At 40.0% G+C, this 14,305-nt stretch overlaps 2 protein-coding genes across 8 annotated transcripts in view; one reads left to right on the top strand and one right to left on the bottom strand.

The window, feature by feature from the left end:
• CDC16 (cell division cycle 16) overlaps positions 1 to 6,753 on the bottom strand; it is a 59,698-nt gene extending 52,945 nt beyond the window's left edge. For 3 of the 7 annotated variants that reach the window (XM_038388211.2, XM_038388213.2, XM_043508314.1), the window contains exons 1-2: positions 6,616 to 6,753; positions 889 to 943 (exon numbers count right to left, since the gene is read on the bottom strand). In XM_038388211.2, coding sequence (XP_038244139.1) covers positions 889 to 943; positions 6,616 to 6,663 — 103 coding nt within the window. In that variant the 5' untranslated portion in view covers positions 6,664 to 6,753. The other 4 variants (XM_043508212.1, XM_043508161.1, XM_043508075.1 and 1 more) reach the window with 4 other exon arrangements.
• RASA3 (RAS p21 protein activator 3) overlaps positions 6,607 to 14,305 on the top strand; it is a 265,746-nt gene continuing 258,047 nt past the window's right edge. The window contains exon 1 of the mRNA XM_038388188.2: positions 6,607 to 6,721. The gene's annotated coding sequence lies outside the window, so the exon portion shown is untranslated. The remainder of the gene's footprint in view (positions 6,722 to 14,305) is intronic.

Here is a 14,305-nt window from a genome sequence, read left to right as displayed (position 1 = left end):
GAAAAGGTACTGCAGGAAACAATCTTGCACTGGCAGTGGACTGGACTAAATTATAAAAATTAATTATTTTTAATGTCTGTGTTTATGAATTTGCAAAAAGGTTCTTGCAAGCAACAGAGATTTCTCCAAGTGGAAGGAGTTGACCCTCCATGCATTTCCAAGCCCTGAAGGACAGAAAGTTTTTCAACCTGGGTAAGAGGCTTTGTTCTTGCACTAGTAGTTAGAGTACATTTTTCAAGCACAGGTGTTAAACCATGCTTGAATGCTGAATTGGACGTTATCTGTTCTAGCAGGTCAAAAATCTAATGCTCTACTTGGGTAGATGGTATTGCAAAGAGGCTCACAACAATATTAAATATAAAATGGAACCTCAACAATATACAAGAAGCTGAAAAAATTATTGCCGGCAAAAGTTTTCATGAAACTAATATTTTAAATTAAGTGAAGTAAATTCTTTCCTCGGTAACTCAGATCCCATTCATCTGAGATGAGATATTAGATGAATGGGATCTGAGTTACCCAGGAAAGAATTTTCTGTAGTATCTGGCTGGTGAATCTTGCCCATATGCTCAGGGTTTAGCTGATTGACATATTTGGGGTCGGGAAGGAATTTTCCTCCAGGGCAGATTGGAGAGGCCCTGGAGGTTTTTCGCCTTCCTCTGTAGCATGGGGCATGGTTGACTTGAGGGAGGCTTCTCTGCTCCTTGAAGTCTTTAAACCATGATTTAAGGACTTCAATAGCTCAGACATGGGTGAGGTTTTTCATAGGAGTGGGTGGGTGAGATTCTGTGGCCTGTGCTGTGCAGGAGGTCGAACTAGATGATCAGAATGGTCCCTTCTGACCTTAGTATCTATGAATCTATGAAGTAAAACGTAATGATTACTTACCATGAGACAGTGAAGCAACTTTGTCTGCCCAAAACAAGGCACTTTGATACTGTTGCTGGAAAAGAATGTTAGAAATGTTAGGGTTTGTTTATTTAAATATATTATTTAGCTTGATATGTCTTGCTATTACTAAAGGTGGAGCATAACTCCAGATTCTTCATTGGTGACTACCTAAGCTATCTTAAAAAAACAAAAACCTTGAGTTAATTGATTGCCAAATAAGTCAAAGTAGTTAACTTGTTTGTAAAGACTTCTTAGGGCACTCCCCAGACATTTATGATTTGCCCTAAATTGAGGCAGGGGGCTTTACTGTGAATCCTGGGAATAGGAGAGATGGAAGAATAGCATTTGATTATAATGGAGAGCCAGCTCTGCTACAGATAAGATTAAGGGATGCTTTCTGTTTAAAGGGAAACTCTTCAACATGCCCAAAAATCTGCATGGTTATTCATATTGCCTTCAAATTTGGTGTGTCTTATGGGGCAGAGGGTTGGGTTAATGATCCAAATTTGGGGTCTTTTACCAAGCAGTTTGAGATATAGTTCCCCAAACAACAAAGCTTTTCTTAGGGTTGACAGATTCTACCAGTGCTTTTTGTGCACACCTCGGTCAAACCATGGGTCTCAATCACTCAACATTTACACAGTTAGTATAGGGCACTTTGGGGAAGCAATATTGGAAACACTATTCAACAAAAAGTCTGGTTCTACAGACAGGTGCAAGCCTAATGCTCATGCACCAAATGGATTTGGCAATGCATGTGCAGACAGAGTGCCTGAGAGACTGTAAACCAGACATGACACTCAGGATCCGTCTGAGTCAAGAAGACATGTTATGGCCACTGAACGTGAGCAACACCCAGTCATTATAAATTCAAACCCAACTCTAGCAGAAATCTGAAAATGAAATTTAGACATGCTCTGTCAAAGGGTATTGTTTGGGGGAAAGGAGAACTTAATCAGAGTATTGCTGAAAATTCAGAACATTCAAACTATTTTGAAAAAAAAATGATACAGTCCAATGCTTGCTAGGAAAGGAGGAGGAATGAGGGTTTGAGCCATGCTTGAATACTGTTTTGGCATTTGTTGTGGGAGTAGGAAGTTCTGATACTTCTGACACTGTTTCCCCACTCCAGAAGGAGAGATGACATCTCAGTAACTGCCATTTCTCCTTCTGGAGTGATCCTGGAAACAGAAGAAGTAAAGGAGGAGGTGGGTGATATGGAGGTGGCTGGCATGGCATGTGGGAGGCATTGGGTGTCTCTCAGCCCCAGATTCTCCTCTGACACTTATTCTACTCCACAGGAAACACCACGTCTGCTAAAACTTATAACCCTTTTCACAGTCAATTTACCCTTATGCACATAATGCCAAACACTATATTTTCACTTACCTATCATTAAACTCATAGTCCACACCAATGTTCCCTCTAATTTTTGACAGGCTGTGTGTGCAAAAAATTTCTTCTGTGCAAATTTTTGAAGCAGAGTTCAAATTTGTGCTCCATGAGGCAAATGCGCCCAAGCGAATAAAATGCTTATACATTTAAAAACTTTGAATTTGCAATTTGTGATAATAGTTTTACATTGTTATTTTATAAATGTCATTTTTAAATACTTAGAAAAAGGAAATTTAACCTCCTTTCCCTTCCCCCCCCCCTTGCCAGCTAGTAGAATCTGGCTGTGTTGATAGATGGTGGGTGCACAATGTCAAAAGTCGCCCGCAAATGATATTTCGGCCTGGCTCCGATGTAGTATTTCATTTTTGTGCGTGCAGTGTTTCACTGTGTTTAGGATCTGTGTGCGCGGACACACATACACAGCTTAGAGAGAACGGTGATCCTCACTCATCTCTCACCTAAGTGCTGACAATTCCCAAGGCTAGAACCATATGCCCCACAACCGACAAAACCTAGTGCTGAAATAAGGCATTCTGAATCTCCCAAGATATACCTGCACATCTTTCCTTTGCTCATACATACCGGGGGTCAGGGAGAGGAGCTAATCCTCCACGGGGGAAGGCACAACTCCCCAGGAAGTCATCGTATCACAGCTCTGACAAACTGCTCCAGTTAATCCATCCAATATTTAATACAGCTGCACTTAACACAGTAAATGCAGCTGCACTGCACACAGATAATTCTCAGTGGCTACTGCTGGTCCAGGGGTCAGAGTTAAGGTTGAGTGGGCATGTACCATAACTCTTTATTTCCTGGTTTTCAGAAGTTTGAGTTTTTCTGAATTTGATGTTTTGGAAGAGCACAAGATACAACCACGTAATCTTAACTACGCATTAATTGTGTTGTCAGTAACTAAACAAGAATTTGGGATCCGAACGAAGCAATATTCACAATGTATGGGAATTTTTTCAGACTGCACGTCCTATACCATTTGTTGTGGCCCTCCATCTTGGAAGGGACTGCATGAAATCTCTAAGGCTAAAGTGTATAAAGTGCTTTAAGAACCTTCAAGAAGAAAGATGCTGTATAAATGTCAGATATAGGCAGGGCTAATAGCTGAGCCTATTATTAAGGTTGTCCAACACATCCCACTATAAGGCCCTGATTTCAATTGCTTACAACTTCATAAAACTTTAATCATTTGGGCCAAGATTTTCCATATGGGTTATCTGCTTCAGCCTATTTCTTAAAGCTGTCTTTAAAAACAAGGTTATTAAAAACATTTTTTAATTTGCAATTTAAAAAATACTCGAGTGAGCTTTTTTCCAGTGCTCATGATGAGGAGCAATATTCTGTTTTCACCTCCTTGTTCAATGCATGGCCCTAAGCCTTATTTACTGTACGCTATTCAAACCCTTCTCTGAAGAAAATTACTAATTTCCTCATTGGCTTTTCTATGGTCTCCATCATAGAATTACAGTGCTTCAAACATTAAAAGCAACATACGTGTGTAGGGACAAATTAAAAAGACCAAGCACAAAATGAGATTAAACTAGGTAGGGACAGAAAGGGTAACAAGAAAACATTTTACAAATACATTAGATGCAAGAGGAAGACCAAGGACAGGGTTGGCCCATTACTCAATCAGAAGGAAAAGGCAATAACAGAAAATACAGAACTGGCTGAAGTTTTAAATGCCTTTTTCATTTCAGTTTTCACCTAAAAGGTTAGCAGTAATTGAATGACTAACATAGTGAACATCAGTGTAAATACAGTAGGATCTGAGACTAAAATAGGAAAAGAACAGGTTACGAATTATCTAGATAAGTTAGAGGTCTTCAAGTCAGCAGGGCCTGAGGAAATACATCCTAGAATATTTAAGGAATTGGCTGAAGAGATCTCTGTGCCATTAGTGATTATCTTTGAGAACTTCTGAAGGACAGGAGAGATCCTAGAGGACTGGAACAGGGGAAGTATAGTATCTATCTATAAAAAGGGGAATAAGAACAACCCAGGGAATGTGTAAACCAGTCATCTTAACTTTGGTACTCAGAAAGATAATGGAGCAAATAATCAATTTGTAAGAAACCAGAAGATAAGGTGATACTTACAGTCAACGAGGGGATGGGGGAAGCAGTAAAGCTGATGTATCTCAACTTTAGTAAGGCTCTTGATACTATCTCACATGACCTTCTCATAAGCAAACTAGGGAAATATAGTCTGAACAAACCGACTGTAAGGTGGGTGCAACAAGTGGCTGGAAAACCATATTCAGAGAATAGTTATCAATGGATCACAGTAAAATTCGAAGGGTATATTAAGTGGGTCCACAGGGATCTGTCCTGGTTTTATTCAATATCTTCATAAATTATTTGGATAATGCCATACAGAATACACTCATATGATACCAAACTCAGAGGTGTTGCAAGTGTTTTGGAGCACAGGGTTAGAATTCAAAATGATCTTGACAAACTGGGGGAATGCTCTGAAATAAATAGGATGAAATTCAATAAGGACAAATGTAAAGTACTACACTTAGGAAGGAATAATCAACGCACAAATACAAAATGAGAACTGTCTACGAAGAAGTACTCCAAAAAAGGATCTGGGGGCAACACAAATTAAGAATGCATCAACAAAATAAAACTAGTGCAAAATAATAATTAAAAAAATCACTCTGGGATGCATGAGCAGCAGTGTTGTAACCAAGACACAAGAAGTAATTCTTCTACTCTAATAGCACTGATAAGACCTCAACTGGAGTACAGTGTCCATTTTTGGGTACCACACTTTGGGAAAGATGTGGACAACTTAAAGAAAATGCAGAGAGAGTTAGAAAAATGATTAAAGGCCAAGGAAACTTGACCAACAATGAAAATTTAAAAAGTGGGGTTCTTTAGTCTGGCAAAAAGAAAACTGAGGGGGAAGTGATAACTCTCTTCAAGGGCATAAAAGGTTGTTGTAAAGAGGATGGTGATAAATTGCTCTCCTTAACCACTGAGAACAGGATAAGAAGTAATGGGATTAAATTGCAGCAAGGGAGATTTAGGTTAGACATTAAGCAAGATTTCCTAAATGGAAAGGAGTTAAGTACTAGAACAAATTACCTAGCGAATTTATGACTCTCCATCACTGGAGATTTTTAATAGCAGGGTAGATAACACCTGTCAGGGATGGATTACTAGGTAATACTTAGTCCTGCCTCAGAGCCAGAGGACCCAACTAGATGACCTGTCGAGATTCCTTCCAGTCCCACGTTTCTATGATTTAATTTATCTTCATAACACTCCTGTGAAGCAAGTGAGTCATGTGACCCCATTTTACAGACAGGGAACTGAAGCACAAAGCGTCTAAGATTAGTTGCCCTCCTTTGGGGGGAGGGATAGCTCAGTGGGTTGAGCATTGGCCTGCTAAACCCAGGGTTGTGAGTTCAATCCTTGAAGGGGCCATTTAGGGATCTGGGGCAAAAATTGGGGGTTGGTCCGGCTTTGAGCAGGGGTTGGACTAGATGACCTCCTGAGGTCCCTTCCAACCCTAACCTTCTATGCTTCTCTCATTCCGCTGTCCAAGTTGAAACAAATCGGACCTGATTTTTCAAAGTCCTTCGGATTATATGGCACTTTATCTGTTCCAAGCACTACTCCGTCCCATTGACATCAGGGGCAGCTGTGAGTGCGCAGCACCGCTGCCCCACATCAGAGCCCAGGTGTCTCAAGCACCCAGAAAAAGCGGGACAGGCTGTTAACGGCCACCTGTGAAAAGGCTGGTGCAAGTCACTTGCCCACAAACTCTGTGGGGGAGGCAGCCATAGAATCCAGTTCCCCAGGGCAACATTTACCGGCCTTCCCCATGAGACCATCCTGCCACCCTGTGCTCGTTGTCCGCACCCCTTCCAGGGCCGCGGCAGGCGAGGCAGCGTCCCGCCACACCACGCCGCAGTCACTGCCCAGCCCGGGGGGAGCGGGGCCACCGCGTGCCGTGCACGAGGCCGCTCCTAACCCCTGAAACGGCAATAACGGCCCGCCGCTGCTCGGTGCGTGACGTTACTTAACACGACACACGCGGGACCTTCCCCCTGACACACGCGTGAGGCCCGGGGCTCCCTCCAGACCAGACCGTCACGCTCCCGCCTCTCGCACCCGCCTGCTGGCCCCCGCTCCGCGGTTAGGGGCCCCGACGAAACGGGGGTGGAGACACACCCCAGGCCCCTCCCGACGGAGCGCACCTCCCCACGCCGGGCCCCGCAGCCACTCAGAGGGCGAGGGGGGGGGGGTCAGGGCCGGGTTAGGGTGAGGACCTGAGCGGAGGAAGAGGCTGCTGTCCCCTCACCTGATCTATGTACTGCCGGACCCGCTTCCTCAGCCGCTCCAGGTTCATCTCCCTACGCGCGCGAGCCGGGTGACCTCAGGATGCTCCGCACGCGCCGCTCGCTCAGGTAACGGTCTCGCTGTCACGCGTCAAGCGCGCAGCCCGGGAATCCCGCGCTCTCTGCCGGCCTCCTTCTCTCGGCGTGCCGCGCGGTAACGTCCGCACTTCCGGTATCACACCCGAAGTCGCTCCCCCCAGAAACACCGCCCCGCGTGGATGGTTCCTAGAGCGCGCGCGGAGCCGGGCTGTGGCGCTAGGGCAGGGCGGGCGACTGGGGCTGCTCTACACTGTCTAGCTGCTCCTGAGGAGGAAGGGGGACTGTGACTCAGCGCTGCCAGCGTTTGTGATGTTTCTGCCATTTCTGTGAAGCCTCCAGCTCCTGGAGTCCTGTTATTTGGCCAGAGCTTCCCCGTTCATTACAAGGAATGTGCCCAGAGCCCCAGGGAGCCCGTGACCCGCTGCATCCTAAAGGCTCAGGCAAATGAAGAGAAATAGAAAGCTCCCAAAGTGGTATTATTATGTATTTAATCCTGTGATTTCTTTAAAGGCCTGACAGTGGGTGGGAGGGATGGCACGACTCAGCACCTTACAAGATATTATTCGCAGAGGATCTCTCTTCCCTCTCTGTTACCCCCAGGTGTGAGGAGGCCTGGGCTGCCACACTGAATCAAGTACCACTCAATTTAAAAGGTCCAGGGACTGCTGAATGATGGGCTGAAATCCTTTCCCAGCCATAGCACACTTGCACTACTACCTGCTGTGCATTAGCTACTGATGAGTAGACTAGCTCCACCTGTGCTGTTATTATTTAACCTGAAATATTAACCATGGATGTTCAGAGGCAGTGAAATTGGAAAGGCAGATTTGGGCTCACAAGGAACCCAACATTGAAAGAGCAGTTAGTCCAGGTAGCAAGTGGCTAGCTATGGTTAGGAATATGAAGTAAAATATTTTCTTGGCCTTAGGTCAAGTGTGCTATAAACGTGATGGGGAAAATAATTTTTTAAAAGAATGTCATAGTATTAAGGCCAAGACTGGAAAACAGTAAGACCATAATGCAAACTTCCTTGTAGTGACTGCAGAGTAAACTGTTATAGATGTGCAAATATTGGTTAACCCTAATGGCAGAATTATAGCCTTCAGATTGGATGTTGGAGTACAATTCCATGTTTGTTTGTTTGTTTTTTGGGGGGGGGGTTGTTAATTTTGTAATATGTAGTACAGTAGCTAAGGAAAAGGTGCAGAAATACAAAGCAAAGCTTGTTTCATCTTCTAAATAAAATAGTAGTGTAAGTGACCAACAATGTGTTTTTTAAAACAGTATGACTTAATACATAGTAAATGCAGATGTACTACTTGTGCTACATCTAAAAATCTACTTAATCATGCAATGAATTAAATGTTTGATCTATATGCCAGCCACCGAAATGCAAACAGAGAGCACAGACTGCATACTAGTAAAGTTCTCAGATGTCTTTAAATGCTTGGGTTATCTGAAAGGAGGATACTATTTTAAGATAGAACAATCGGTAACTCTGTCTGTCCATCCATCTTCCAAACCCTTTCCCAAACATTTGGTTTAAATAAAATAAAATAAAATAAAATAAATTGATAATATTGAAAAGCTGGGGGTTATTAAAAGTGTAGAAAAACCTAGAGAAGGAGTTAATTCATGTGTTATAAGTGGAAGACCAAGGCATTGATACCATATATACGCATATACCATAACAGAAACATCCAGTGAAATCTGTTGTAAAGGGAACAACTAAGCTCTTGCAAGCACAAATATTCTCAGAGTTAGATGTGAGCAGAACATGTATTGCAGCAAGTAAAGTTAGATAACTCAAGTTCTGAATTAATTATTTTAATGCAACATTTGTGCATGATACATTTAAGTGACTATTCATATTTGTTGTATATCTTTGGTATTCTACAGGTTTCTGAGGGATTATATAGCCCTGAAGTCATAACTCATACTGCTTTAATTTGGGGCGGGTATACAATAAGTTTTGCAGAGATCAGGCCTTTGTTATGTCTGTCTTTCACGGATTTATATGACATTATAGATCAGCCCACTTCTGGATTCAGTTGCCTGAGGAATTTCTTAGTTTTGGCTGCACATTTTTTTGAAGCATTGCATATACAAATTAAGTTGATAAGACTTTGACTAACTGCCTGAAAAAGGTATGTCTATATTAAGTTTGGTGGCCAGTGGCATTTGTTCTCAAATTATACTGTCAGTTCAGGGATCTGCTGTCCTGAAACTTTAAATACATTAGAGCTAGATACATGTCAATAGTTCATATTCTTAAATTCCTGAATATTTAAAGTACATTTTTAAAATGTCTATGTTTGGGACATCCAGGTTTGCACAAAATCTATTTATTCCCCAATTTTAAGATCAAAGTTTAAGTAATTTCTTCTATACTTCATAATAAACAATTAAAGCATACATTATTAATAGAGCCTAATTAATTTGAGTCCATATTTAAAGCTAAACATGATATAAATCTTTCACATTCTTACCCTTTCAAAAAACAAAAATCTTAAAAATCACTAAAATGTTTCAGAATACATTAAATGAATTCTTATTCTATCCAAATGTTAATATCAAACCATAGAAAAGTAAAAGCATACAAAATGCATCTAAAAATATGAAAGAACAAACTAAAAAGTAAATACTCATTTTTTCTTATTATCACTTATAAAAGGGGGTGGGGGAAGCCACTCACTGTAACATTTTAAACATAACCATAGTTTTCAAAACAAACCCATAGCTGTACCAGTTAGAGAGGGCAAAATCTCTCTGCATATATTTTAAAACTTTTAAATAGGAAAACTAACTCTTCTTATCTTTAAAAAGGATAAATATGTAGTTGGCTTTTGTCTTTATAGGGGTTTCTTCTTGCAGTTACTTTATAAAATTTGTCCATGAACAACAGACACATTTTGTATCAGTAAATCAAAGTATTGTTAACTTTCACATAATCGCATGAGATAATGAGGTATCATTGATTGGGTTACTTTCTATAATTTCTTCAAAATTATTTAATATTACATACCACTTTATTTACTTTCTCAGTTTCATTATTAAAGAATTAAACCATGCACATAAAGCATTTCAGTGTTTAAATATATATTAATACGCATATGGGTAGATTCTTCTCTATACTTACATCTGCTCTGTTCAGGCGGGGGTAGGAAGGGTGCCAGGAAGCTGGTATAGCTGTTTGATTCTGTGGCAGCAATGACGTGAGTTACAGCAGCCCAATGGTTCTTTTACACCATCTGAGCATGTCTCTGTAGAAACCATATAATTTGCCACTTTAGAAGCAGCAGAGGGTTGCTGTCCTCATTCTGAGACACACCCTCTCAAAAGGGAAGGGTGGTGGATGCTGGAACTACTGTGCTGGTTCAGGCTGAGCTTGAAGCCTTTCTCAATCCTTCCATTTGCTGAGGAAATTCTCAGCTGTGGCTAGACTCTGATTCTTCAGCATCATCTGAAAAATACAAAAGATCGAATCTGGAGAAGGGAATCTGGCCTCTATGATTATACATTTATTTTGGAATTAATGTAAATATTGTTTGTTTTTATTTTGGGGATTCAGTTCCCAGTATAGCACCCATGACCCGGGTGATACGAAAGTGAGCTCTGTAGGACTGTTTGTCTTCCTTGACTTGTTCTCTCTTTTGGGAGATTAATGTGAAACTTTTATAAAAGAGATCATGTGTAACACTGTTCTTATCTAACCTGACTGGGCATCTTGGTTTTGAGTGTTTTCTGGGAAACATTTGGTTGATTTTCAGATGTTTTGGGTAATAAAATCCTGAGATAAGGCACTCCAGGGGCCAGTTTCAACAACTGAACTGCAGCTGGTGAATCTATCAACTTATAGAACATCAAAAGATTCTTCAATAAAGCACATCAGTAAAACAAAAAAAGGAGAATATACTGAATTACTTTTTGAATGATGTTTGAAGACTCCTGTTAAAATGAAAGGATACAGAAAAAGAGAGAGACAGATTGTATTCCTGGGGACAGTCCGTTTACTTGCTGGAGAGCCAAATTTAGATTTGTTCAAAGAGTAATGAGTGTTTACAAAACTTACATTGAATAGAAATGATTGCATTATTTAAAAAAAAATCTGAAAGCAGGTTTGTTAAAATTTGAACATTTTCCTACAGTTCTTTGAACCCAAGGAATAAGCATACTGTACTATGCATGAGAGTAGGAAAGTGAAGGTGACCAATCTATCCTGAGTGTCAAAGTGTCAACTGGCAAGTGCATTTATGGGGGGTAGTTTAAAAATGTAAATAACATTCACAAAAGCAAATAGTAAATAGTTATGAATAAATTAAATTGTACAAACTAAGAGAAAATAAACACCGGGTTATTTTCAAAACATCTAATGATATAATAATTTTCTGATGACTAAACCATACTAATACTGTTAAACAATATTGTTAAGAAACCTATTTTATACTATTCTGCAGTAGTAATTTAATTTGTCCTATAACATAACAGAAAAACAGTGATAATAGATCAGTCATTAAAGGCCAGATGGTGATTTATACCAGTGGAAGTACCCGAGTAAGTGCTTACCAGCGTGAGTAAGGGCTTGACAAAATCTATCAAGTTCGGCACATAGCTCGCCTCTCTAACAACATAATGTTATTACTGTTACCCTTGTCCTTCTCAAAAAGAAAAGGAGTACTTGTGGCATCCGATGAAGTGAGCTATAGCTCACGAAAGCTTATGCTCAAATAAATTTGTTAGTCTCTAGGGTGCCACAAGTACTCCTTTTCTTTTTGCGAATACAGACTAACACAGCTGCTACTCTGAAACCTTGTCCTTCTCGTCTCCTTTTGCTCATTTGTTGCATCTTATCTTAAAGTTGATAATAAATAAGCTCTCTGGAGAAGGGACCATATCAACCAGTGTGTTCACACTGTACATAGCACTAATCCTGACTATGCCCTTTCTGTGTTACCACAGTATTAATAATATCACCGATTCCATATTTTTATTAGGACAAAAAGTTTTAAGGTGGGTAAGGGGAAATAAAAAGAATACCTGGAAGTAACTGGCTGCAGCAACTTACATGTACTGCTGGCTTGCTAGCACAGCTTCTAAATTGTTTGAACCAACAATTCTCTGCTTAACAAGATGCACATGTATATTTAGTTTGAAGTGTAAACCTGGAGACTTAAGAACGGTCTGCTGTGACTGATCATTGTGCAGTTTCCAAATGGTCAGATTTTCGTTGACTCAAACCCAGTATTTTTATTAAAAAGAAGCAAAGACCCTAGTTCTCATTGAGTACTGGGGGTACCACACCTTCCTGGGAAGATTCTCCTCCTTAATACAGCTAGTCATGAAAGGCTTTGCCTGTAGTCAGGTTACTGGTTCCAACTGTCTAGAGTAAAACCACTGAGAATCTTGTGAGAAACCTACAGTTAAGCATCAAGTGTATAAGGAAGCGTGATTAATCTGAAGGATGATGTAAGATTAATGCTACCAGGGAGCATATAAAACTCCTGACAAGGAGTGGGAAGAGTATAGCCTAATTTCCCCAAAGCCCCTTACTTAGACTACTTACTAGGTATACCAATCAAATAGTAGAATCTATTTCTCTAAGTTAAGTATCCTCACATCTTCTTGTCAACTGTCTAAATGGGCTATCTTAATTATCACTATTTTTTTTTCTCCTGCTGATAATAGTTTATCTTAACTAATTAGCCTCTTACAGTTTGCATGGCAACTTCCAACTTCTCTGTGTGTGTGTGTGTGTGTGTGTGTGTGTGTGTGTGTGCATATCCTGGATCCTCTGTCAGTCGATCATGATCTCTGGCCGCGAAAAGCCGGTGGCGCAGCAGGGCTCAGGCAGGGTGCCTGCCTGGCCCCACACTGCTCCAGAAGCTGCTGGCATGTCTCTGTGGCCCCTGGGGGGGAGGGGCAGAGGCAGCTCTGTGTGCTACCCAGACCCCCAGCACCATCCCTATGAGGGCCATTCCCCTGTTTACCAAATACAACTTGGCTATGTGATCATGTATAATAAAGTATTTCTGAAAATAGCTGAAAATCATATAGATACAATTTTGCAAAGCTTCATGATCGGAAGTCTAAACCATTGCAGTCATCAAGTATGAGAGTGCGGAGTGAGACGGCATGTTGGGCCAAGTTCATTCCTAATGTGTCCCCATTACGCTGAATAGTTATATCAGCGATAAACTTAGACTCTTGATTGAAATTTATAATCCATGGAGAACTCTTCTGAACAAGGCTTTAGGAGTGAATACTGAAACTTCCTGCAAGAGCCACAGACATTTATAATCTTAATCTCTGTTATTCTCCCAAATGTAGGCAGAAAGGATTCCATTTGACACAGGCTGCTGCAAGAACATAAGAAGATATAATTTAATAGTTTCTGAGAGTACAGGAACCCATGGTGAAATCCCAGCCCTATTGAAGTAGGATTTCACCCCAAATGTCCCAACAGTGAGGGTGCTATCTTTTTCACTGGGATTTTTTCTTGACTTGGACATTGTTTTTATTCATTATTCAGGAGTAGTTTTACCTTCTATTTTTGATAAATGGCTTCATTTATAAAATGTTTATTAATTTTACAGAAGGGACATGTTATAATCAAACAACTAAGAACATAAAAACTAATCTCTTGCCAAAGAATGCACGAAATATAAAAACATGTACTCAATCCTTAAAGGTGCATACAGGACCAGTCCTGCTTGTCTAGTTTATATGAATAAGGAAAATAATCTTTGGCCCACAGTACAACATGTAACAACAAAGTACAACTATGCAAATGTAGAAATAAATAAAAATACTCCAACCCAGCAAACAGACCCAGGCATGTTACATTGTATTGATCTGTATGTTCATGTATACATTTCACACATAGCACTATAAAACAACTATCTGTACTTCTCCATATCTGTAGATTTTTCCCTATGAAATTTAGAAATGGATTCTATATTGCATTAAAGTAATTCAGTTTAACTTTTATTCCAAATAAAATATTTTTGTTTGAGACTGTTGTTGCAAGGTCTGTCAGGTTATTGTAGATAAATTTTCCATGTCCTTCCATTATTGTAGAATAATCCTTTTAACATTATTAGACTAGGAGAAAGCCATTCTGCTAATGCTTTAGGATTTATTTGATTTCTGAAAGATGAAATATAGCAACAGAAGGTTCCAATTATGAGGTATATTATTTAATTACTAACATTTTGGTCTAAATTAATTGTACCTTTTTGCATTCCAGGAGCATGTCTGTGGTATCCAATTATAGCTAATCATTTCCATAATTTATTTCAAGTATACATATGTGACCTATGTATTATAAAGAACTTGCATTTCAAACATGCAGACAAAATCTGGAACAAAATCGCAAAAGAAGAGTTACCATTCAATAAGCAGTATGGCATTAAGGCAATGCAAATCAATCTTCCATAGATTATATTGGATCCCAGCTCACAATTGCTCCATGCATATTTCTATTTGCCATCTTTTACTTTTTTAATTATAAGACTTTTCATACTCCTCTTTTAGCAGATCTATGAGAATGATGTTAAAGAAAACATAAGATGCATATATGCAAAACTTGTATTGCTTAGAATGTTGTTGGGCATA

Source organism: Dermochelys coriacea, chromosome 1 (assembly GCF_009764565.3).
Source record: "Dermochelys coriacea isolate rDerCor1 chromosome 1, rDerCor1.pri.v4, whole genome shotgun sequence".
Classification (NCBI taxonomy): Eukaryota; Metazoa; Chordata; order Testudines; family Dermochelyidae; genus Dermochelys; species Dermochelys coriacea.
Note: the sequence above shows the minus strand (reverse complement) of the source record. Positions and strands in the feature narration are given on the sequence as shown.